Raw genomic sequence first — 27,054 nt, 5'->3', positions numbered from 1 at the left:
TAATGAAGTTGCTTAAGATCTCAAAACTCCAAAACACAAAAACAACCCAAAACACTGCAAAATTAAAAATTGGTAAATACATGTTTATGTCAATTATCCAATTATAACTGAACAGAAATCAGTTTTTAAAATAAATTGTAATTAGTATGGCGTGTGGTTGTATTTTAACGTTTGATGTGATATGGTATGAGACAGTCAAAAGCAAGAAAATTTAAGAAGATAAAAATAAAAAAATGATCTAGAAAAAGCAATTCACTTAAATAAATCCAAAGTATATTTGTTGTTTCTATTTAAAAATACATCTATCAACAAAATTAATTCATGGCTCATGGAAATTACATTGTTTTATATTAGGAATGAATATCATCCTATCTAATAAAAGAGTAATATGCAAATTAACCATCACTCTGCTACACCCACCAGCCATGCCCACTAGCCAATCAGTGAGTATGCAAACAAACCCAACTAAGATGGCTACAGCCACAGAGACCAGGAGGGAGGCTTGGGTTTCCCAAGCAATGGAGGAAGTAAAGCTTTCTGCCTGCCCTTGCTGGCCTAGGCCTCCACTCAAGGCTACAAAGTTTCAATGATAGAACGTAAACAAATCCAAACAGAAATGGGTTAGTCATTATGCTGGAAAGAGCGGGAGGCTAGGGTTGTCCCCGGCAATGGAGGAGCCAAGCTTTTCACACATCCTGGCTGGCCCAGGCCTCCATTACAGGCTACAAAGTTTCAATTATAGAAGGTAAATAAACCCCAACAGAAATGGCTGCTGCCACAGAGCGAGCAGGAGGCTTGGCTCTGTTCTAGGCTACAAAGTTTCAATTTTAGAAGGTAAATAAATTCCAGACACCAGGGCCTCCAATTGGATCACTGGGAGGCATGGTCAGTCTGCAAACTACTACAGGACCTTCGGTCAGGCTGCCCCATACCCCAAGAGAACCCCCAACCTGATCCGGGACACCCTTTAGGGCAAATCAGCTGGCCCCCACCCATGCACCAGGCCTCTAGCCTATCTAATAAAAGAGTAATATGTAGATTGACCATCACTCCAACACACAAGATCAAGATAGCTGCCCCCATGTGGTCAAAGATCCTGCCCCCATGTAGACACAAGTTGGCCACCACAATATGGCCAGCAGGGGAGGGCAGTTGGGAGGCACCAGGCCTGCAAGGGAGGGCAGTTAGAGGTGACTAGGCTGGCAGAGGAGGGAAGTTGGGGGCAAACAGGTTGGCATGGGAGCAGTTAGACATCCATCAGGCTGGCATAGGAGTGGTTAGGGGGTGATCAGGCTGGCAAGCAGAAGCAGTTAGGGGCAGTCAGGAAGGCAGCAGGCCAGCCTGGATTGTGAGAGGGGTCCCAGATTGGAGAGGGTGCAGACTGAGCTGAAAGACACCCCGCCCCGCCCCGCCCCGCCCCCGTGCATGAATTTCAATCACCAGGCCTCTAGTATATTATATCTAGGAAGTAACACCTAACCTCATAAATGTCCCTGAACGTCTGTCTTCCAAGGCATATGCTTGTTTCCTATTTTAAGGACAATTTGCTGTTGCAATACTGTCACTGACGTGAAGCCCCAGGATTGTAAGTTTACAAACTAACATACCTGCATTTCCTCCCTTCTGTTCTCTAATGGAAAACTTAGAGGAGGTATGACAAATGTAACAATGGCTGTATGTGATGGTAAAAAGCTGAGAAGCTTTAACAAGTGAAGTCAGCCATAATTTATATTAATATATCTAAGAATGAGTACTAATTCTGGAAACAGATGTTTCTTTTCTAATCCCAGAGGTAGTTATTTTTCCCATATAATATGCTTTTCATAATATTTTCTTAATGGGTATTATTCAGAAGACTGTTCTTCTGGAAACAGAGTAAAGTGTCATTATGTGTCTGTAGTTATTATTCAAATGATCTCTACTTCCCCAAATCCAGGATAGTTTTCTCAGACCTCTTTCTCCTTGATCCCTCTCCACAGTCCACCCCTTCCTGAAATTCCATTTTCTTTGGCTTTGGTGATGCTACATTAGTTTCACTCCTCTGATCTTTCCAGCTGCCTTTTCCCATCACTTAGCTACAGATGCTCCCCAGGATGTCACTGTTCTTGGAGAGTTTGCCTATTTTGTCTTCAAAAAGGAAATCAGACCTTGGGTGGAATGGGTAGGGATTAGGAAGGAGAGGAGGAGGGGGAGAAAATGGGAGATACCTGTAATACTATCCATAAAAAAAATAAAAAAAATAAAAAAAAGCAAATCAGAATGAATGACTTTTAAACTCTAGCTCAGCCCCCAGGTTTTCTCTTATTTTATTATGGTTGTCTATTTCCACAGCCCTAAGGAATAGTTCTGGGGAAGACTAGCTGAGGCTACAGAAGAAATTACACGCCAAATCACTGAAAGCAGTATCCTTGGATATAGATATCGGAAGCAAGAGACAGACATGATCTGTTTTAAATAGGTAATTCTAGTAATAATGAGAATTTAGATTGAAGTGAATAAAAGAGAAAACTAGTTAAGAAGTTATCAAAATCAGCCAAAGAAGAGATACAGAGAACATGGGCAGGTGGTAATAGAGTGCATTAAAATGGAAAAAGAGCTGAAACCGGTTTGACTCAGTGGATAGAGCATTGGCCTGCGGACTGAAAGGTCCCAGGTTCTGCATGTAGAGTGGCTGCAGGCACATCCCCAGTAGGGGTTGTGCAGGAGATAGCTGATCAATGTTTCTCTTTCATCGATGTTTCTAACTCTCTACCCCTCCCCCTTCCTCTCTGTAAAATAAATAAATAAATAAATAAATAAATAAATAAATAAATAAATAAATAAAATACATTTAAAAAAAAAAAAAAGGAAAAAGAGTGCTCCATGTTAGCTAAGTGTGAATGAAGCACAAGCCACCTCACAGGCATAAACCCTCAAATAGTCACGTGATTGGGATCTCTATGATAAACCCCATTGCAAGTTATCACAATTGTAATTCAGTAATTTTTAAGGAATTTCCCTCTTATCTCAAAGAGTATGCGCTCCCTAAAGGTATGAACCATGTTGTTTGGTCAACATCTGGCACACTGCCTGCTAGAATATAGGATGTACCCAATAAAGGAATAAATACAAATGATAGAAAACTAAAGTCAGCCAAGACCGGTTTGGCTCAATGGATAGAGCGTCGGCTTGGGGACTGAAGGGACCAGGGTTCGATTCCGGTCAAGGGCATGTACCTTCGTTGCAGGCATATCCCCAGTACGGGGTGTGCAAGAGGCAGCTGATCGATGACTCTCTCTCATCGATATTTCTAGCTTTCTATCTCTCTCCCTTCCTCTCTGTACAAAATCAATAAAATATATTAAAAAAAACACTAAAGTCACATAAAAATATTAATGCTGAAAAGAAATTCATATATTATCTAATAGCAAATAGATGATTAGAAAAATTAAGGGACTTGCTTAAAGTACACAAAGTTGGTAAATAACAGAGGAGGGAGTGGAATTATGCTTCTGCAAGACTCAGTCTCTATAGTAACCTCCTGGGAGAAAATAGAGGAAGGCAGATATAGGGGTGTAAGATAATTCTGGAGATTATATAAGTATATATATACACTCCCACAATAATGTTGAGAATATAAATTTGCCACTGGATTTTGTCAACAGCTAAGCCACATGCCTCAATGTATATATTTATACATATATTTTGTAGATATGTCTAAGTTTTCTATTTGTCATTACTGGATGATGATGCAGAGAGTTTAAAAGGCCAATAGCTATTTTCAAGTTTATGCTTAAGTGAGGCACTACTTCTTATGTTGAAATTTTATAGCTAGCAATCATTTTGCATTAGTAAACTGATTTTGCTTTCACTTGAATTTTCTTTCAGAGGCATGGAAAATGAGAAAAGCAGAATCATCAGAATTTGCATGTGCTTTTTCTTTCACCCCTAAAGAGAAGTAGTATTCATTTTAAATGTTTTCTTAAATTTTTAAAATTTATAATTAAAATGAACTATGCATGCATAGATTAATCCCACAACTAACCCTTGACTGAAGAGATAGAATAAATGCAGTATATAACAACATCTTAGAAAATTGTGATCCTGTGGAAACACAGCAGAACAAGAGTCAGAAGACATCCTGCCTGGCTGGTGTGGCTCATTGGTTGAGCATCGACCTATGAACCAGAGGTCACGGTTTGATTCCTGGTCAAGGCATTGCCCAAGCTGCAGGCTCAGTCCCCAGTGTGGGGCATGCAGGAGGCAACTGATCAATGATTCTCTCATTATCAATGTTTCTATCTCTATCCTTCTCCCTTCCTCTCTGAAATTAAAAAAAAAAAAAAAAAAAAAAGACACCCTAGTTTTAGTATTCCTGCTTACTGGTGATGTACCTCATGGCCAATCACTGACACCACCCACCCACCAGTCACCTCAGGAGCCTTCTCTCTTCCTATTTAATAAAAGAGTAATATGCAAATTGACCATCACTCCAACATACAAGATGGCTGCCTCATGTGGTTAAAGATGGCTGCCTCCATGTGGACATGGGGGCTGGCAGGGGAGGGCAGTTGTGGGCGATCAGGACAGCAGGAGAGGGCAGTTGAGAGGGACCAGGTCTGCAAGGGAGGGCAGTTGGGGGGAACCAGGCCATCAGAAGAGAGCAGTTAGGGGTGACCAGGTCTGCAGGGAAGAGCAGTTGGGACCCAGGCCTGCTGGGGAGGTCAGTTGGGGGAAACCAGGCCTGCGGGGGAGGGCAGTTGGGGGAAACCAGGCCTGCGGGGGAGGGCAGTTGGGGGGGACCAGGCCTACAGGGAAGGGCAGCTGGGCGGGGAGGGTGGTGGTGGGGGACCAGGCCTGCAGGGGAGGGCAGTTAGGGGTGATCAGGCTGGCAAGGGAGGGCAGTTGGGGGTGACCAGGCCTACAGGGGAAGACAGTTAGGGGTGACCAGGCCTGCAGGGGACGGCAATTAGGGGCAATCAGGTTGGCTTGGGAGCAGTTAGGCATTAATCAGGCTGGCAGGGGAGTGGATTGGCGGTGATCAGGATGGCAGGCAGAAGTGGTTAGGGGCAATCAGGAGAAGGCAGGCAGGCAGGTGAGCAGTTGGAAGCTAGTAGTCCTGGATTGTGAGATCAGGCCTAAACTGTTAGTCAGACATCCCTCTTGGTGTCCCAGATTGGAGAGGATGCAGGCTGTGCTGAGGGACACCTTCTCCCCCGTGCATGAATTTTGTGCACTGGACCTCTAGTATAGAAAAAACAAGATCATGAATGTATGTTTGAAGGGAAACATGCAATTTCATTGTTAAAGCATTACTTAATAGACAAGTGTTGATGTCCTCTGGTTGGGCATTTCTCTTTAATAAATACTAGACTGACTTAAAGAACCCTGAATTTATGCTGCACTGTATATTTCTCCAGATGACCATTAGTTGCCAGGAAGATGCTATTGCTTAATTATTGCATTCCCACAGAGACTGAAGGAGTACAGGGATTATTTTTCAAAGTATAAGAAATCTTTGACTCTGGCCTCCATCAGAAATGCTCAACCACTAAGCCTGGTTATTCTCTAGAGAGGTATATTCTAGAGAAGAGTTCACACACTTTAATAACATTGCCTCACACTGATAGGGTAAGAGACCTGCAAAATATCCACACTTGGTCCTTACTCACATGAACCCTGACCTAAAACGTACTGACCTAAGGTTACTAGGGGAAAAAACCCACTGCTCCTTGCAATAAAATAAAGTATTCACATAAGAAATATATATAAATTATACTGTACATTTTCAATACTATTAGTTACTAATTTCATATATTACAAATAATCAATTGCTTTGCTGAGGAACCATTTGAAGATCTATTGCCACCTCTTGAGTGAAACCAAGATCAAAAAACATTCTGATTATTTTTGTTTGAAAAAACCAATGCTTGAGCCATCATTGTTACCATTAGTCAGAATAATAAATTTACCCTGCCCACAGAATATTGAGAGGAACTCTATGCATTGTTCATATAAAATTATAAATCATCATAATTACAGGGGAAAAATAGATATCCAATGAAGAATTTATTGTATCATCTTGTACATTCAATTTCAAACTTATGTTCTTAGCTGATGATGTACTTGAGTTTACTATAAAATTGAACTATATAAAATCACAATATTTGGCCACTTTGAACTAAAAAAAATAGCAGTTTTATATGGTTTCAGCTAATATTTTTATCCATCTGACCAAGGGTCAATGACAATGCAGAAATTTTCTTGCACTAATCTTTTTTCATTCTCTAAAAGCAATGGTTTATTCTCTTGCCTAGTTCAAAGTTTCAATTGAAACAGACCAAAATAAATGTTATCAGTTCTATTCTAGCTCTGTAATCCTAAAAACTGATGCTTTACACACTTTAGTTTTTTGGGTTTTTTTTACCTATAAAAGTATGAAAGAACCAACTATTCTTATGTATTCACCATGAGAAATAGATGATTGAATAATACATTTTTTATATACACACAGAATTTAATGTCCACAGTAAAAAGTCCTGGCTATACTATCTAGTAAAAAAATAATATTCAAATTGACCATCACTTCAACACACAAGATGGCTGCCCCATATGGACACAAGATGGACACCACAAGATGGCCAGCAGGGGAAGGCAGTTGGGAGGGACCAGGCTTGCAAGGGAGGGCAGTTGTGGGCGATCAGGCAAGCAGAGGAGGGCTGTTGGGAGGGACCAGGCCTGCAAGGGAGGGCAGTTGGGGCAATCAAGCCTGAAGGGGAGGGCTGTTAAGCATGACCAGGCTGGTAGAGGAAGGAAGTTGGGGGCGACTGGGCCTACAGGGAGGGAAGTTGGGGGGAACTTAGGCCTGCAGGGGAGAGTAGTTGGGGGAAACCAGGCCTGCAGGGGATGGCAGTTAAGGATGACCAGGTCTGCAGAGGAGAGTAGTTAGGGGCAAACAGGCTGGCAAGGGAGCAGTTAGGCATTAACCAAGCTGTCAGGGGAGTGATTAGGGGGTGATCAGGCTGGCAGGCAGAAGCAGTTAGGGGCAATCAGGAAGGCACGCAGGTGAGCAGTTGGGAGCCAGCAGTCCTGGATTGTGAGAAGGATGTTTGACTGCACGATCCTATTGAGATCAGGCCTAAACGGGATTGTGAGAGGGATGTTCAACTGCCTGATCCTACTGAGATTGGGCCTAAACGGGCAGTCGGACATCCCTTGAGGAGTCCCAAATTGGAGAGGGTGCAGGCTGGGCTGAGGGACACACACTCCCATGTATGAATTTTGTGCACTGGGCCTCTAGTGAGGAAATAAAAAATGACATAAACTAAAGGATGTAAAGGTATAAATAAAACATGATGTAAACTAACAAAAAACATTTCTAGAATCTTTATAAAGAGGTAATATGTAAATTAGGCTGGGATGTCGTAATGGGACGACTGGACAGGAGGAGGTTGCGCGGTTGCTCGCGCAGGTGAGGCCCAGAGTGGCGACAGAGACAGAAACAGGGGTCCTGCCCAAGCTGGCGTGGCAGTTCAGGCGGCCTGGAGTGGACACGGGCAGGGGAGCTGAGGTGGGGGAGAGGGGTGCCTGGGGCTGGCCGAGCCGCCATGCCAGACACAGGCATGGGGGCAAGCGGAGCCTCGGGCAGAAGTCAGGTGCAGAGCAGACACAGAAAGGGGAGCAGGGGGCCTTGGGGTGGAAATCAGGCGCAGGTCCCGGCCGCCCAGGGCGGTGATCCGGCCTGACTCCTGTGGCTGCCCACGGGGAGCCTCCTCACATGCTGGGCCTCTAGTGTTTTATAAAAATGTAGGATTAAAAAGTTACATAAAACATGATATTGATAACATTTTAATAAAGAGTATAGCCGAATCCGGTTTGACTCAGTGGATAGAGCGTCGGCCTGCGGACTGAAAGGTCCCAGGTTCGATTCCGGTCAAGGGCATGTACCTATTGGGGATGTGCAGGAGGCAGCTGATCAATGTTTCTCTCTCATCGATGTTTCTAACTCTCTGTTCCTCTCTCTTCATCTCTGTAAAAAATCAATAAAATATATATTTAAAAAAAGAAAAAGAAAAGAATATATACATGGGAAAAGACAAAGGAAATAAAAATTTAAAATAATTATTTCTAAGTAATAGAATTAGTGGGTGATTTTTCACTCTATACAATCTTTCATGTTTTTTCAAGCTCCTATAATTTTAAGAAACAAAAATACATAAGCAAAAACTGGAAAAATGGGATGCTTTGTCATTTTACTGAACAAATGGCTCAATATTAAGTGTTTTAACTATACCTGACAAACCTAAAATCTAATGGGAATTTTTATATTTAGAAAAATATCTGAAGTTCTGAGATAATATCATATATGCACATAATTATCCAGGAAAATCCTGAAAAAGAAGAGTTAAATGGAAGAATACAGCTCATGACATTAAAATTAAAAGGGTATTGCCCTGCTTGGTGTGGTATCATCTCATGCACCGTGAGGTCGCCGGTTCCACTCCCCGGCAGCGCACAGGCCAGATGTGGGCTCTATCCCCAGTAGGGGGCATGCAGGAGGCAGCCGATTGATATTAATCTCTCCTGCTGATGTTTCTCTCTTCCTCTTCTTTCGTCTCTCTCTGAAATCAATAATAAAAACATATTTTAAAAAATAAAGAAAGAAAAGAGTATGATACTAGCACCAGACAAGCAAATAGATCAGTATGGTAGAATAGAGCTCAGAGAAGACTAAAATATATTTAAGAATTTGATGTGATGATAAAGTGACATTTTGAGCCACTTGGCAAAGTATGAATTACTTTGTTTGGTTATCAAGCTAATTATTTCAGTAAAAAATTACATCTTTAAATCATATCTTTCATAAAGATATCTTATTCCAAAGTAAATTTCACTAGAATTCATTATCTAACTATTCAAAAATTTAAATATGACATGAAATATAAGAGACTATGTAATAACTTTTAGATCCCATATCATACCTTTTCTAAATAATTTTCATATATTTTCAATATTTAAATATTAAAATATGAAACTGCAAAAATAAGTAGATAATATAAATAAATATTATTCTTAAACCCTTGTGGAAGAAGGCTTTTTAAGGGTAATATTAAACCCAAACAACATAAATTGATACACAGAATTAATAAAATCTTTAAACTTTTGTGGCAAAAAGTATGAATTACAAGTTCAAATTTAAATGATAAGCTGTGAGAAATATTTTCAATGTATAATAAAAAGAACTCTTAATAATTCATTACAAAAAAAAAGCAACAACAAAAAAACAGCACCATCTTAGAAAAACTGAGAATAGAAAAGGCAATTACAAAAGAAAAACTATATGGGAAAACAGGCTTTAAAATATGATAAACCTCACAGTAATCAAATAAGGGGAAAAAATTAAATTTGCTTATTATATTGGCAAATATGAAAAATAGTAATGCCAGCACTGGAGGAGGTGTGGGAAAGGGGACACATACTCAGATTGCTGCTTACAAACTGGTGTCACTTTTCCATGAAGGAAAAATCTGATGGTATGAATATTCTTTGACTAAGCAAGTCTACTTCTAAAAGTACATCCAAAGAAAAGAATTAGTGAAGGGTGAAAAATGTATGTCCAAGAACAGTTACTGCAAAGCTGTTTATAGGGATAAGAGTGGTGATTAAGAGCTTGAAGCCGAGGAGCCAGGCTGTCTGGATTCAGAATGCTGGCCCTAACCTCTTCCTTGCCATGTGACTGTGAGCAAGTTAAACTTTCTGTGCTTCAGCTTCTTCTTGTGCAGAGAAAAGAAATGAAAAGCACTTAGAACATTGCCCAGAACCTAATAAGCACTCAATAAATATTACCTATTATTACTGCTGAGAAAAAAACACACACAAAAGAAATGCCATTTATGGGGGATAGCTTAAATAAAGAATATTGATCAAAAGATCACAATGCTATGCTGTCACTAGAAATAATGACATAGAATTATACTATGGAAAAATGCCATAATAGATGACATTAAGTTTTAAAATCAAGGTAATGATGCAGTATTACTTTATAGCCCCATCTTTAATCAAATATAAATATATATGTGCCCATGCAGTGAAAAGAATATGGAAGCACATAAACTTAAAGTGTGAATAGTAACTGAATCTAGGTAATAGAATTATGGATGATTTTTTTTATTCTAATATATTTTTATTGATTTCAGAGAGGAAAGGAGAGAGATGGAAACATCAATAATGTGGAAGAATCATTGATCAGCTGCCTCCTGTAGGCCCCCTACTGGGGATTGAGCCTGCAACCCTGGCAATGTGACCTAGACTGGAATCGAATCCGGAACCCTACAGTCTGCAATCTGATGATCTATCCACTGAGCCAAACCAGCTAGGGTAATGATTTTCATTTTCATCTTTATTCTTGTGCTTTTTGCTTTGAAAAAAATTTTTTTTTACAATGAACATGTTACTTTTGTAATAAACTTAATATGGAATTTTTTTAAAGGGCAATTGAAAAATCATTATCATAGTTACCAGTGACAGGGGAATTGATAACACAGAGCACAGGAGATTAAGTAACCACTGGAAAGGGCTGGCACAGGTTTCAACAGAGAAAAGGCAAACTTTCAGATCACTCATCCTATATAATAAAAGCCATATATGCTAAATGCCTGATCATCCATTCAACCAATCAAAGCGTAACATGCTAATGATATGCTAAGGCTGCTCAACCACTTCCTATGACATACACTGACCACCAGGGAAATGACGCTCCCACCAGTAGGTGAGCTTGCTGATGGGGTCCAGCCAATCGGGACTGAGTGAGATGGGCCAGACATGCCCTGGAGCCCTACTGTGGTCTCTCCCTGGCTGGGCAACCTCCTGTATCCTTCCCCGGCCCTGATCATGCACTAGTGGGGTCCCTCAGCTTGCTCTTCACCCTGTTGCAATCCAAGAGCCATCAGGGGATGTTGGAGAGCTGGTTTCAGCCTGATCCCGCAGGCCAGACCAAGGGAACCCACTGATGCATGAATTCGTGCACAGGGTCTCTAGTTCTTTAATATGCCAGAAATATGTTATGGAGGATGACAGTATAAAAACAATTGTGTTAAAAATTAAATGAACAACCTGTATTTTATGAATAGATTTGTTAACAGATTATAAATATACTAGAGGCCCAGTGAATGAAAATTCATGCATTGGAGGGAGGGGTCTCTCAGCCCGGCCTGCCCCCTCTCACAGTCTGGGAGCCCTCAGGGGTGGGAGGTGACCTGGTGATCAGGGGAAGGCAACACCCCATCATACCTCTGCTGTTGCCACTGCCAGCAGCACAAGCCTCGGCCAGCCCTGGTTACCTGAGCCTCAGGTGGCCCTGGGTGGCTGGGCAGCTGCCTTCCGAGGCTTGCCTGCACCTTGGGCTGGCCCTGGGCAACTGGGGAGCTGAAGGGACTGAGGAACTCCAGAGGCGGGAGTGCTCGGTATTATTGTGGGAGGAGGAATACTGGGCAGCATGGGTGAGGAAAGGAGGCAGGTAGGATGCAGACAAGCGATTTCACAAAAGAACCCAATGAAACACAGCAGTCTGCTTGACAGCTGTCTGGTTTGGCAGCCTGGAACTGAGCAGATGGACGCCACGGGCGGAGAGAGAAGAGATACGCCTACGTTCCCTACGTTCCCCTGACTCCTGTTTCTCTTCACCAGAAGGATTTAACTGTTCTCCCATCCAGGTTGCATATCTAGCCCCTCTGGCAGCCTGTCAGGAATTGAGATCCTAGTATGGCGTCCAAAGTCACTGGGGAAGCCAGAAACTCTGGTCAGGTGGCTGGTTGACTCAGCTGCAAGGCAGCAGCCAAGGAGAAGGAGCCAGCATTCCCAAGGCAGGTGGAAGTTCAGTTCCTGGTAGCACATGAGTCTGAGAGGTAGGTGATTCCAGGGCAATTTTAGGAAGTCATACATATGCTTCTGTTACAAGTACTAAGTTGAGGAAGTTGGTTACAGGCTCCTCCCTGGCCCTGGCCCTGACCCTGGTTAGATCTCGTGAAGGAGGCAACCAATCAATGTGTTTCTCTCACATTGACATTTCTCTCTGTGTTTTCCTCTCTCTTCCACTGTGCCTAAAAATCAATGAGGAAAATATCCTTGAGGATTAACAACAATAACAACAAAACAAATAAACAAACAAACAAAAACACACACACACACATACAGAAACAGAAACTGAGATATTACAAAATTCTTTAGAATAAAATGATATAGAAAATATATAGTTTACAGTCTAAAGTTTGATGAATTTTTCATAGAAAAATACTTATTACTATGCCACAGTATATACTACAAAAACATCATTATATTATTATTTTATACTATAAAACATCATTATATTATTATTTTATACTATAAAAACATCATTATACTATTGCCATAATATATTATAAAAAGTGTAAATTCCTCCGTGATGCAGGTCCACCTCTAGGACATCATTCTAAATCAGTAGTTCTCAACCTTTCTAATGCCAATGGTCTTAGGCTCTACAGCAGCAAGTTGCTGTCTTTTATAGTCTTACCATGACGCGACCCACAGGTCGAGAACCGCTGCTGTAGAGTCTAAGACAATAGGAAAACAAAGATATTTACATTACGATTCATTAACAGCAGCAAAATTACAGCTATGAAGTAGCAACGAAAATAATTTTATGGTCAGGGGTCACCACAACATGAGGAACTATACTAAAGGGTTGCAGCAATAGATTGAAAACCACTATTCTAAAGAAATAGCTGCATGTGTACATAGAGTCACACTCAAGAGGTTCACTGCAACTGGTTTGTTTTTCTCCATTTTTTAATTGATGGTTAAATTGTTTTGTTTTTCAATTATAGTTTACTTTTTATATTATTTTGTATTGGTTTCAGGCGTACAGCATAGTGGTTAGACAATCATATACTTTATAAAGTGTTCTCCCTGTATTTCCAATACCCACCTGGCACTATATAGAGTACCTATTTTTTTTTAATGACAATAACATCAGTGCTCATCAATAGTTAAATAAACTAAAGCAAATTTCACACTATTTAATATTTTAAAAAGAATGAAGTATAAATTATATTGATATTAAAAGTTCAAGTTCTACCATAAAAACAATCAAGCTTCACAACCTATGCACCAGGGTCTAATTTATATTTAAAAATAGATTATCGCTGTGTTCAGAAAGAAGGCTGGAAGGATATATATCTATAATATAATGGTTACTGATTTTATTTCTAGGGAGGAGGTTGGAATGGGAGGGACTGATGGAGGATATTTTATTTTCATTCTACATAACTTTCTATTGTTTGAATATTTTAAAATGATATTACCCAATCATATAAATTTAATAAAACTGTAACTGGATATACATTTGAAACCCTCATAATTAAGAGCCACCTAGAGCCCAGCCAGTGTGTTTCAGTGGTTGAGCATCAACCTATGATCCAGGAAGTCATGGTTCAATTCCCAGTCAGGGCACATGCCCAGGTTGCTGTCTCGGTCTCCAATGGGGGAAAGGGTGCAGAAGGTAGCCAATCAATGATTCTCTCTCATCATTGATATTTCTATCACTCACTCTCTCTCATAAATCAATAAAACTTTAAAAATTAATTAAATAAATATTTTTAAAAGAAGAAGAGTCACCTAGAAGCCTGGAATCCAGAACACCAAACAATCATATATTGTTTGTGTATTTCCTTTCATTTATATGGTCATATATTCCATAGACATTATTTTGTATCTAAAATGCTATATTCTTTTACAAATTATTTTATGAGGATGTTCTCATATCTATTAGAAATAAATCTTCCTCATCTATTGACTAGACAATGTATTCACATTAGTTATTAAGAAAAGTATTGCCTTCATTTGTCTGTTAGTGATTCGTGGTGAGGCTTGTCCTTAAACAGCAGCTTTCCACTGACCATCTTTATAACATACTGTATACGGACTAACTGTGGTCACTAGAGTTGAAGTGTCTACTTTTCCTTAATGTAGTTAGAGGAACTTCAAGAAAAAAAAATAACCACTTCGACCTCTTTAGGATCAATTAGATAAATGAGACAGTAGAGTACTTTCTAAGTGCTCAATAAACACCATCTGTTATAATTATTATAGCCTATTTCAATGAGAAAAGGACCTGGTAGTGACATCTACATCTGTAAGTTTAGAAATACATACCAATTAATAGATCAGAGCAATAAGAATATACTTAATGTATATTTAAAAATGGTTAAAATGGTAAATTTTGTTATACAGTATATGTATGTGTGTGTGTTTTAATCCTCATCCGAGGATATTTTTCCCACTGAATTTTAGAGAGAGTGGAAGGGAGGGAAGAGAGAGAAACTATGATGTGAAAGAGGCACATCGATTGGTTGCCTCCTAGTTGCATCCTGACAAGGAATGGGGATCAAACCTGAAACCCAGGGATGTGCCTTTGACTGGGAATCTATCCAATGATGCTGATATTCTAACCTGTTGTGTACATTTTATCACAAGAAAAAAAGTTTCTTTTTAAATACATTTTATTGATTTCACAGAAAAAGGGAGAAGGATAGAGAGAAAGAAACATCAATGATGAGAGAGAATCACTGATTGGCTGCCTCCTGCACACCCTCTACTGGGGATCGAACCCACAACCCAGGCATGTGCCCTTGGCTGGAATTGAACCTGGGACCCTTAAGTCCACAGGCTATACACTGAGCCAAACTGGCTAGGGGAAAAAAAAAATTAAGCTATAATCATTAGCAGACTCTACAATAAAAACTCATCACTTATTTGATATTTTGACTAACTGAAGCAGATTATCAGAAATTCCAGATCAAGCCCAATTCAGTAAGCCAGTAATGATATGTGCATCTGTGTGTTATTAAATAAGCATTCTATTTTATTTACAATTTGCTTTCACCTCTTCTAGAACCTAGGGTTTCAAAAATTGCTGAGTAATATTTTCTACTTACTCTGCAGAAAACGTAAAAAGAAATACACTTTTTTTTTTTTTTTTTTTTTTTTTACTACCATAGAGCTCCTGACTAAGATAAGAATTAGTGGAGCCTGTGTTTGAGACATTTATGTGCGAGACTCTAACATATCCTATGAAATGCTGTTATTTAAAATTTAAATATCTAAGGTTACAAAGGGGATCATTATTAAGGCAGAACTCTCCCCCCTGGTAGGCTGCGTAGGTCCTGAAGCCTGCAGCCACTAGGACCTGAGCCAGAGTTTATATTTAGACAGTGGTTCTCCCGATGTAAAATTACTAGTTCTGGGCAGCTGAATGGTTCTACAGACTAATGGAGTGGATAAGCAGATACACTATTAAGAAAAAAACAAAAACTTCCTGAGAATTTCTGAGAGCTTTTAAAGTGTGAGAAGTGACCTCTCTCTTTCTCTCTCCTTCTAACTAGAAGGAATGTGTTTTATATCAGCAGGGATTAATAGGCGAGTGAAAAGCAAAGTCTCTGGATTGTAAGATCATGTTTCATACTTTAAAGAGATTTAAGGAATAAGAGGGAAAATAAAATATAAAGCTTTACAAAACGTCTTGTGGCTAGTGATGGAGCACCCACCACAGAAACTAGTTTATTTCTAGGCTAGCTTATTCCGAGAAAATAAATACATGTAGCTGAGGTTACACTTTTCTGTCATAGACATATTCTGCTTGTAATTTTCCATCCATTAGCAACATTTTGAACTTTATCACTATTCAAGAAATTATGCACTACATCGTTTTCCTTCCCTTTCTGCTAATCAGTGTTTCAGATTAGATTTTTTTTTTAAATTACTTTTTTAGTGAAAGTAAAGCTTATTTACAGAATTTTAAATAAGGCTGGTTGAAGTATTACAAATAATCGTTTCATAGAGGGTATTATCTGCTTCCTTAAAAATTGGTACAAACAATGAGGCTAAAATGCCCAATAGCAAAATGGAACTTCTCCAACAGAAGTTGGTTGACTTTCTGGTTTGAAATCGTATGCGTGTACATTCCAGTCATTTCAGGCAAGGCTAAAAGAAAAGGGATATGTGATAATACTTAAAGAAAACTCCACTAACTTACTGAAAGCAATTGGGCCCAAACACAGTGGCGAGATTGTGGACGTTCATGCGATTCTGCACATGGTGCTGGGCGACCTTTGTCAAGAACTGGCAGAGGTACTTGAGGAGGCAGTAGTGCGTGTCTGGCAGCTCTTTTATTAAGGCTCTTAAGCTATTCTCCTGAGCATCATCTCTGTCATCTGAAAATAAAAATAAAAAGTGTACTCAGGCATATTTCACAGTGACAATAACAAAAACACACAGGTATTTAAATTCTAACACTTTATTAAAAAAAAAAATTCCTAAAGACTGAGATAGGCCCTCAAAAAGGGCACTGTTGGCCTTAGCCGGTTTGGCTCAGTGGATAGAGCATCGGCCTGTGGACCAAAGTCCCAGATTCGATTTTGATTAAGGGCATGTATCTTGGCTGCAGGTTCCTCCCCAGCCAGGGCTCTGGTAGGGTGTCTTGCAGGAGGCAACCAATCACCATGTGTTTCTCTCACATGTGTTTCTCTCTGTCTTTCCTACTCTCTTCCACTCTCCCTACAATCAATGGAATCCTTGGGTGAGGACTAGCAAAACAAAATAAAATAAAAAGAAGGGCACTCACGTTTGCTTTTCCTATACTCCTTAAGCGTTAAACTTTTTGTAATGTTAAAAAATTCCTAACTTATTCAAGACATGCTGAAAACCAAGAGTTTTAGTCACTGCGTGAAATGGGCTCCTTTAAGTGAAAAGATGCAAGCTCTTGACGTAAGAAGAAAAATCGTATGCTGAGGTTGCTAAGATCTACTGGTAGAGTAAGAACAAATCTTGTATTCCTGAAATTGTGAAGAAGTGAAAAGGAATTCATGCTAGTATTCCCTTGCACCTCAGACCCCAAACGTGATGGCCACAGTACATTAAGTGCTTAGCTAAGATGGGAAAGCATTAAATGTCTTCAGGGTAGAAGACATGAACAGAAAACATGTCCCAGCGGACAACAACAACAGTGCTGCACCAGAAAGCATTGAGCCTACAGACTTTAGCGGGGGGCCCACCCCTGTAATGAGTAGCAGTAAGCCATTTCTGAAAGAAAGGAAACATTACACAGAAATGAGTCTGGACTGAAAAATACAAAAATTACTGGAGAAAGAGAGAGAGAGGCCAAATTCACAGAACTTTCATTACAGTATAGCATTATGATTGGCCTATTTTATTATTTGTTATTACTGTTGTTAATATCTTACTGTGCCTTATTTATAAATTTACCATAGGTATGGATGTATAGGAAAAAGCATAGTTGTATAGGGTTTGGTACTATCTGCAGGTTTCAGGAATCCACTGGGGAGGAGGGAGGGTTGAATGTATCCTCCTCGAAAATGGGGAGACTAGACTGCTGTACCTATGTGACCTTAGAGTTTACTAGATTCTGTTTTCTTATTTGCAAATGGTAATATTAACCATCTTATAGGGTTGTGATGGGGATTAAATGAAATGATACTTGTAAAGTACTTAAAAGTGACTGATGCATCTAAATGCTATAAGTATTAATAACTCCTTTTATTTAACCTCTCTTGAGGTGTGGTTTTTATGACTGCACTGAGGTTGAAATGAAATGCCTTTAATAGGAGCCCATTTCATCTTTATGAATGTGAGAATAAGTGATGCTACTGAAGAGCAATTCTAGGAATGTGTAGATTTCCATCTTTGTTAGAACCGTTTTGGAGAACATTCTATTTACAACCAGAATTATTATTATTATTTCTTACTGACCACAAACAATATAGTCCAATAAACTAATTTTTAGGGTGAAATACATTTATTGATATTAGAGGCTTTTCATATTAGCTTAATTTAATTTTAAAAATGAAATCATATTTAAATACTTTGATAATCCATTGCTTTCATGACATTCTTTCCCACTGCACAAAGATCTTGACTTGCAGTCAAGACTTACTTGACTAGCAGCAAGAAAGGGAAATATTAAGTTTGGAGGTGATTAAAAACTAATTAAGGACTAACCATTTCTCATACCTGTATATTAGAGCGATAAATAACTATGAAGAGAAAATGTAGTTCTATTTTGCCCCCTTTTTTTTTTACAGTGATGAGTCCAAAGTGAGTCTCAATGTTTTCATGGGTGTGTTTTCTCTGTTTAAAACTGTGGTTTACACCATCCTGACTTCCTTGTTCATCATTTTCCTGCTTCCATTGTGATTGTATATTTGGAATTGGAATAAAAATTACAATGTTTTAATTCATGGATCTGGAAAGTTTAAGAAAACTTTGCAGATGGAATAATAGTTAATAATCAAAATAGCCATCATTTTCCTTAACATCAACCTTTACCTAGGACAAGCACTAACTACCACTTTTAGGGAAAAGTGCCACTTCAAATTATTCAAGTTTTCTTGAAAGATTTCATTCATTCTTGGCTAAATTTGACCCATTTCTCAAGCAAAGAGACAAACATCCAACTAGCAGCACATACACAGTACCCAGAGAAAATTAGTCAGCACGTAAAGAGGACTGTACCATAAGAACTTCTGTTCCAGAGTAAGCAGCAACCAGTCAACCCTGTGACAAGTATTTGCTCTCGTTAAGAGAGATTATAAGCATAATCAGTAATGCTGGACCCACATCACATGACGACACCTAACTCTAATCTGGACATTTATCCTAGGGATTGTCACGTGCTTTGACTTTTCACTGGCCATGAAGTCACACTGTACTTACAATTTTAGCCTCAAGGAGAAAAACAAAACAAAACTGAATGTTAATCTCTACCATTATATATCTCAAAGCCATGAGAAAGTCAGTCATGAAAAGCAGCAAAATACTTAGCCTCATGGCGCCAGATTTATTGAAGTAGCCTTTTATTTCCTGATTAAGCCTCACCAAAGGACTTATGAAACTTGCTAATCGATTAGACAGAACAATGAGCTGTTGTTGACTGGGGAGATAAAGAGAGTGCATAAGCCCAAGGATGTGGACAGCCCCAAGAAACTAAGGAGACGCCAGCAAGGACACAGGGATCTCAGTCATACAACCACATGGCACTGAAGACTGCTAATGACCTGAATGAGCCTGTCGGGTAAGAACTCAGGCTGACATACACCTTAGTTTTAGTCGTGTGAGACCTGGAACAGAGAAACTAGCTGAGCCTTCACATTAGTGGGATAATAAATGTCTGCTTGCTGTTTTAAGTCACTAAGTTTGTGGTAAAGTGGTAACAGGAATTTAATACACCCCACTTAGAGACGAGACTGAAACAGAGATGAAAACTTGTCCATGTCCACACAACCACCACAGAGCTCAACTGCAGTTCAAATCCGGGCAATCTGACCGCAGAGCACACGAGTTAATCAATGTACTCTGACAGAATTAGCTGTTTTATACATGTCAATATTTTTTAAATGTTTTCTGAATTGACAAATAAATAAGCAAAATTGATGAATAATGGGTAGGAATCCTAATTCATTATAGCTTCTTAGGTCCTGGGATGTGTGTGTGGGGAGCAACATTTTAATAAACGCCTACAAGAATGTTGGCACAGATTCGATTCCAATCAAGGACATGTATCTTGGTTTCAGGCACATCCCAGTAGGGGGTGTGCAGGAGGCAGCTGACAGATGTTTCTCATTGATGTTCCTAACTCTCTATCTCACTCCCTTCCTGTCTGTGAAAAATCAATAAAATATATTTTAAAAAAGAAAGAATGTTGGGCAAAATATGTTTTCTAAAATATATACATATATATGTATATGAACAGGGAATATGCTAATTAGCTGGGCATCACAACCGCTCAGGAGGAGCTGCGAGTGCAGATGGGTGGGAGGGGACTGCATGCCACCTGCAGCCCCAGGGGCAGCGGGGAGGCTGGAGCTGGAGGCAGGCCAGAGTGGAGACACAACACACAGGAGCGCCTGTCCCCACCCCAGTGGACACAACACGGCGGCCAGTGCTGCCAGGGTCAGGCGCGGGTCCCGGCCCCCCAGCAGGCTGCCCCCTTGCATGGTGGGAAGCGGGAGTCTCCTCACGAGATTTCAATTGCGCGCTGGGCCTCCAGTGTGAGAATAAAAATGTGAATTACATTTCTTTCTAAATATGCATTTGCAGGAGAATGGGGAAAAACAATCACAAACTGCCTCTGCATTTCATTCTCCAGAAGTAAAATCACTTCTTTAGAGTAATGAGAAGCTTAATAATCAGGTCTTACAACTAATTGTACTTTTCCGTGTAAAACTAATGGAATTTGTACTTTTCCATGTTTTTATAGCTCTCTCGCAACCCTTGCCCATGACAAAGTTCTTTCTCAGAGGCCTCACACAAATTTCTCAAAGGGCGAGATGATAAAGTGACTAATAAAAATTAATTACAGTCTTTTCTTAGACACTATTAATGAAACTACCAATCTTACCATTCCGATTAGATTCTGTAAGATGCGGAAGTATGTGTATTGCTAAATTAGCCGGTATCCACACTCAACTCCTGCTCCCAGAATGAATCTACATGCTGACCCGCACAATTAGTATTTGCTCAAAGTAACATGTAGGCAAAGGCCTGCAGGCTGAACAGAAAATCAGTGAGGCTTTACATTTCAGTCCAGTAACAAAAACTAACTCCTGATGATACATAGATAGTAGATCAGCTAAATCTGTTCTGAGGGCATTTCCTGAGTGCTGAATGCTTGTCAGAGGAAACAGTTGGTACAGATAAAAATATAAGAAACAGATTAAATGGTCTATCTAAATCTCCAAACTGGAAGATCAAATCTAGGTTAGCTGTTAGACAAGCATTTAACAGCTGAAGAACGTGCTTATGTGGGATGCCAGTACACAGGAGAACAGGAAACACAATCACAGCACACAGAAAGGGGAGCCTCTGAATATATAACACGCTAATCTTGAACAATAAGGCACCATCCCAGCTAAATAAAATTTAGCTGCTTGGCTTTCCCTAGGAATCTAGCCCTATATTAAATGGGGGGTGGGGGAGAGATTACACACATCTTACTGAGTAGTTAACAGGGAAAACATGTCACCACTTATCCTTCCCTGAGATTCAGCTGACATTGCTCAAGCTGTAAGTGGACTGATTTGGTGTCCTTTGAGTTAAACCATGAAGCCCAGAGTTATTTAAGTCTATTTTGAAGGTCTCTTCTTTCTCCATTAAGTCTTCAAATTTGTTTAGGGACTCAATGCAAAAATTGGTTATGTCCATGGGTTCAGAAAAGTAGGTGTTTACAATGCAGCTGAATGGAATTAGGACAGATTTATGGGTGGTTAGCAAACTAATTATTTGACATACGTTCAATTTGATATTTTTTAAGCAAATTTTCAATATTTCTTTTAAGTGAGTTGACCTATTAATACAACTTGGATACCTTTTATAATATGGAATGCTTCACGAATTTGCATGTCATCCTTGCACAGGGTCCATGCTAATCTTCTCTATACCCTTCCAATTTTAGTGTATGTGCTGCCGAAGCGAGCACAAATTGCATATTAAAAAAAAAAATCCATTTGTTGCCTGTACTCTCTTACAGCTCAATCCAAAGAAGATACTCCTCACATAAAAGCATGAATGAAAAGTGCAGACTTTACTGAGGATTTCACTCAGTTCATAATAATTAATTGCTAACTTCCCTAATAGACCTATCTCTTGACCTTGAAGCGGTTTGTTCTCCTCTCTTTTCCTCTGCAGGCCCATAATCTTCTTGCTACTACAAAGTTCTATTGCCTAAAATACAAAACACAGATAACAACAGGTGTTGGCTGGATGCAGAGAAATTAAAAACTCTCATTCATTATTAATGGCAATGTAAAATAGTTCAATTACTTTGGAAAATTGTTCCTTAAATGTTAAGCATAAAGTTACCATTTGACCCAGCAAATCCATTCCTAGGCAGTTACTCAAGAGAAATGAAAGCACATATCCACATAAGAATTTGTAGGTCAGTGTTCATAACAGCACAGCTAGTCAAAAGGTTATGTCCATATAAGACCATGTAAATAAATGTTTATGACAGCATTATTCATAATAGCCAAAAGGTGAAAGAGGCCCAAAGTCTATCAATGAATGAATGGATAACTAAAGTGTGGTACAGTCATGCAAGGGAATATTAACCAGCCATAAAAAGGAAGGAAGTGCTGATATATGTTCCAACAAGAATGGACCTTGTAACTTATACTAAGTGAAAGAATCCAGTCACAAGAAAACCACATGGCATGTGATTCCATTTATAGGAAATGTCCATAATAGGCAACCTAGACAGACAGATTGCCCAGGGCTGGGGAAAGTGGAGGGGTGGAGGGGAGAAGGAGGAAGGAATGGGGAGTGTCTGCTAATACACTTCCAGTTTGTTTATGAAGTGATAAAAATGTTCTAAAACCAGATGTGGTGATAGTTGCACTCTGTGAATACGTTAAGAATCACTAAATCATACACTTTTAAAAGGGGCAACTTTATGATGTGTAAATTACATCTCAATAAACCTCTTAAAAGGAAATTCTGTTTGCTTTAAAATCAAGTATAGGCGAAAAAAGTCAGAGAAGTTACAGCCAAAGGTAATTTTATCTACTTTTCTCCTAATAAATCACTGAAATGACAATAAAATATTTTAAAAGATATAATCTGTCAAGAATAAAGAGAACTAAAAAGAGGACAGTAAATGAAAGACTTCAACAAATTTACATGCACACATGCACACAAGCGCACAGACACACACACACACACACACACACTTCAAGACCAGCTCTAATGCGGAACTTTGCTTAGCCATGCTTCTCTTTCAGGATTTGCATAAGCCCACTCATTACTTATAACTACCTGACAGCATCAAAGGAAAAAAAAAAGATTTATATATGTGCTCTGTACAGAAAAGATCATCTAGTTACCAGGATTTACAATCTTAGAGATCACAGAGTATCATAAACACAAATAAGGTTTTTCCTGTCACGTGGATCGGACAAAAGCAGAGCCAACAGAAATGTCATCAAAATGTATGGAGTCACATGTGAAAACCTGGGCTTCCTGGTACCATACTCGAAACTCATTCCAGTTCAGGTTTCACAATCTGAATGATTGGCACCTTGGGCAAAAATGCCAAAGGCCACCTTTTAATTCTATTCTACATTTAGATCTTTATCCAGAAGAAAAGAATAGTTTATAAAATGCCTAAAAGACACAAACTGAAAATGGAAAGGGCTTAAACTTGGAGTTTAATATAATAATTCTGTTTTTCACAGACACAGAAATTTGTGAAGGTTGAATAATTTCAAAAGAAAAGGAACTTCTTAGTAAGGAGAAATTAACCTAGGGTAGGAAATATGTCCTGTACTTCCTATGGAGCTCATACTATCCAAAGAGTGACAACATAATGAGTATTATAAGTAGCCAAAACCTGCAAGGTAAAAACCACTCAGCTGATTGCAAACAATGCAAGTGTCATCAGGATATGCAGTAAGGATAAAAGACAAGCTTGACAAACTTTCTGAGTGAATTCCTCACATAATGAAGAAAAGCAGAACTCAAGGCTCAAGTACAAGTCAGCTTATTAAATTAGATTTCTTTACAATTGGACATTGTACTCATGAAAATGGCCCTATTATTAGGGTGCTTTTCTTAAGAAAAACAGTTACTGTTTAAATTATCAAACACTCATAAACTAAAACTCACAGGCACTTTATTCTCACGTATGATTTGCACAGCTATTATAAAATCCTGTTCCATTTAAAATCAAGTATAGGGCTGGGGAGGCAAAGGAAAATGTCCATTTAAAAGAGTGATCACATATTCTTCCCAAGATTCCATTATAATGACAATAAAATAATGTTCAAAAAGCATAAACATGCAAGGGCAAACAAAAACAGCAGAGAAGACAGAAGTAGGTGAGATTGCGAAGACATTTGGAAGTGAATGCAAGTGACTGAAGAGAGACTGTTCCAAAGCCTGGCAATCTCCAGGGAGCTTACCGCCACGCATGCATTTGGGCAAGTGTATTATGATCAGGTAGGAGTGCTGAGGCTTAGTCCCTGGGTATCACAGGATTCCTTGGTACCTGAGGCAGCTAAGGGCTATAGTGAAGAACCAGTTGGAAAAAAATGAGAAAATCTAGTGAAAATCCACTAGGAAATAATGGGCCTATACCACATTAGGGCCGGTGCTGGGATCAAGAGATTATATAAATAAAATACTTGGTAGGTTTTAAACTATATAAATAAAACATCTGCTAGACATTAAACTAAACAGTGGGTAATCTATTGTCACTGCAAGTAATAAATTCTCAAAGAGAACCAATGTTAAAACACAAACTAAAAACATAAAAAAATTAATTATACAAATTAAGAAAACACACCCCAGTAAAATTATTCCCACGGATTTTAGAATCATTATTTACTCTTAGCTGTGCTAGCCATTAAAGATTTCAAAGACAAAACATCAATTCTGTAATAATAATTTCTATCCCAGAGACCACCTAAGTAGCATCCTCTGTAGGCTCTTTACTAATTTTACTTGTACACTTACCAAATTGTGATACATTTTTGTAATATTTTCCCCCATTTTAAAAAATATCTTTTATTGTTTAAAGTATTACATATAGTAGTACATATATCTCCATTTTTCCCCCCATTGACCTTCCCCCATCCTCCCCTACCCTCTGTCGCATGTCCTCATCCGACCCCCACAGTGTCCTGTGTCCCTTGGTATGCTTATATGCATGCATACAAGTCCTTTGGTTGATCTATTTCCCTCCCTCCCTCCCCAACACTCCCCAGCCTTCCTGCTGTAATTTGACAGTCTGTTCAGTGCTTTACTGCCTCTGTATCTATCTTTTTATTCATCAGGTTATAGTGTTCTTTATTTTCCATAAATGAGTGAGATCATGTGTTATTTTTCTTTCATTGCCTGGCTTATTTCACTTAACATAATGGTCTCTAGGTCCATCATGCTGCTGCAAATGGTAAGAATTCCTTCTTTTTTATAGCAGTGTAGTATTCCATTGTGTAGATGTACCATAGTTTTCTGATCCAGTCATCTGCTGATGAACATTTAGGCTGTTTCCAAATCTTAGCTATGGTGAATTGTGCTGCTATGAACATAGGGGTGCATATATCCTTTCTGATTGGTGTTTCTGTTTTTTGGGGGATATATTCCTAGAGGTGGGATCACTGGGACAAATGGGAGTTCCATTTTTAGTTTTTGTTCACAGTGGCTTTTTTTAGTTTCTCTTCCTGCAAGTTAATTATTGGTGAATAGAAATGTCATTGATTTCTTGGCATTAATTTTGTATCCTGCTACATTGCTGAATTCATTTATTAAGTCTATTAGTTTTTTTATGGAATCTTTTGTTTTTCTTTTTGTTTTTTTATGTACAATATCATGTCATCTGCAAATAAGGACAGCTTTACTTCTTCTTTTCCAATTTGGATGCCTTTTATTTCTTCTTCTTTTTAAAAAAAAATATATTTTATTGATTTTGTACAGAGAGGTAGGGAGAGAGATACAGAGTTAGAAACATCAATGAGAGAGAGTCATCGATCAGCTGCCTCTTGCACACCCCTTACTGGGGATATGCCCGCAACCAAGGTACATGCCCTTGACCGGAATCGAACCCGGGACCCTTCAGTCCCCAAGCGACGCTCTATCCATTGAGCCAAACCGGTCTTGGCGATTTCTTCTTCTTGTCTAGTTATAATGGCTAATACTTCCAGTACTATGTCAAACAGAAGTGGTAAGAGTGGGCATCCCTGTCATGTTCCTGTTCTTAGGGGAAATGGTTTTAGTTTTTGCCCATTGAGTATAATGTTAGCTGTGGATTAATCATATATGGCTTTTATTATATTGAAATATTGTCTTTCTATTCCCACCTTGTTGAGAGTTTTTTGTTTTGTTTTGTTTTGTTTTGTTTTGTTTTGTTTTTTTAAATCAAGAAAGGGTTTGGATTTTGTGAAATGCTTTTTCTACATCAATTGATCTGTGATTTTTATCTTTCACTTATTTAAGTGATGTGTTATGTTTACTGACTTGTGGATATTGTGCCATCCTGCATTCCTGGGATAAATCCTACTTGGACATGGTGTATGATCTTTCTGATGTACTGCTGGAGCCGATTTGCTAGAATTTTGTTGAGGATTTTGGCATCTATGTTCATGAGGGATATTGGCCTGTAATTCTCTTTCATTGAGTTGTCTTTATCTGGTTTTGATATTAGGGTGATGTTGGCTTTATAGAATGAGCTTGGTATTGTTCCTTCCTCTTGAATTTTTTTGAATAGCCTGAGGAGGATAGGTTTAAGTTCTTCCTTGAATGGTTGGTATAACTCTCCTGTGAAGCCATCTGGCCCTGGGCTTTTGTTAGCTGGAAGCTTTTTAATGACTGCTTCAATTTTTTCCATAGTTATTGGCCTATTGAGCTGTTTAGATTCTTTCTGATTGAGTTTTGGAAAGTTATATTTTCCTAGGAATATGTCCATTTTCTCCAGGAATAGAGTTGTTTGAAGTATTTTTTAAACAATCCTTTGTATTTCTGTGGGGTCTGTTGTTATTTCACCTCTTTCATTTCTGATTTTGTTTATTTGGGTCCCCTCTCTTTGCTTCTTGGTGAACCTGGCTAGCAGTTCATCAATCTTATTTATCTTTTCAAAGAACCAGCTCTTGGTTTGTTGATCTTTTGTATTTTTTTTTTTTGTCTCTATATAGTTTATCTTTACATTTTTTGTAATATTTTTATTGATTTCAAAGAGGAAGGGAGAGATAGAAACATAATTGATGAGATGAGATCAGCTACTTCCTGCATGCCCCATACTGGGGATTGAGTACTGGGGATTGAGCTTGAAACACAGTCATATACCCTGACTGGGAGCTGGGACCTGCTGGTTCCGAAGGGGTGTGTCATACGTTTTTAAAAGCACAGTGTTATGCACTGAATTCTGTCCTTACAAAATTCACAGGTTAAAGCCCTACTCACCCCCAGTATGACTGTGTTTGGAAATAGGGCCTATCAGAAGACAATTAAGGTTACATGAGGGCATAGAAGTAGGGCTCT

The 27,054-nt window shown here is 39.0% G+C and overlaps 1 protein-coding gene across 2 annotated transcripts in view; it reads right to left on the bottom strand.

Annotated features, from left to right (window-relative positions):
- Positions 1 to 27,054, bottom strand: part of FAM13A (family with sequence similarity 13 member A) — a 238,005-nt gene that overhangs the window by 181,061 nt on the left and 29,890 nt on the right. For both annotated transcript variants that reach the window (XM_084881811.1, XM_084881812.1), the window contains exon 4: positions 16,046 to 16,223. In XM_084881811.1, the coding sequence (XP_084737937.1) occupies positions 16,046 to 16,223 (178 nt within the window). The remainder of the gene's footprint in view (positions 1 to 16,045; positions 16,224 to 27,054) is intronic.

Source organism: Pipistrellus hanaki (assembly GCF_964339955.1).
Source record: "Pipistrellus hanaki genome assembly, chromosome: 1".
In the NCBI taxonomy this organism is placed as follows: Eukaryota; Metazoa; Chordata; class Mammalia; order Chiroptera; family Vespertilionidae; genus Pipistrellus; species Pipistrellus hanaki.
This window is presented reverse-complemented; position numbering and strand designations above follow the sequence as displayed.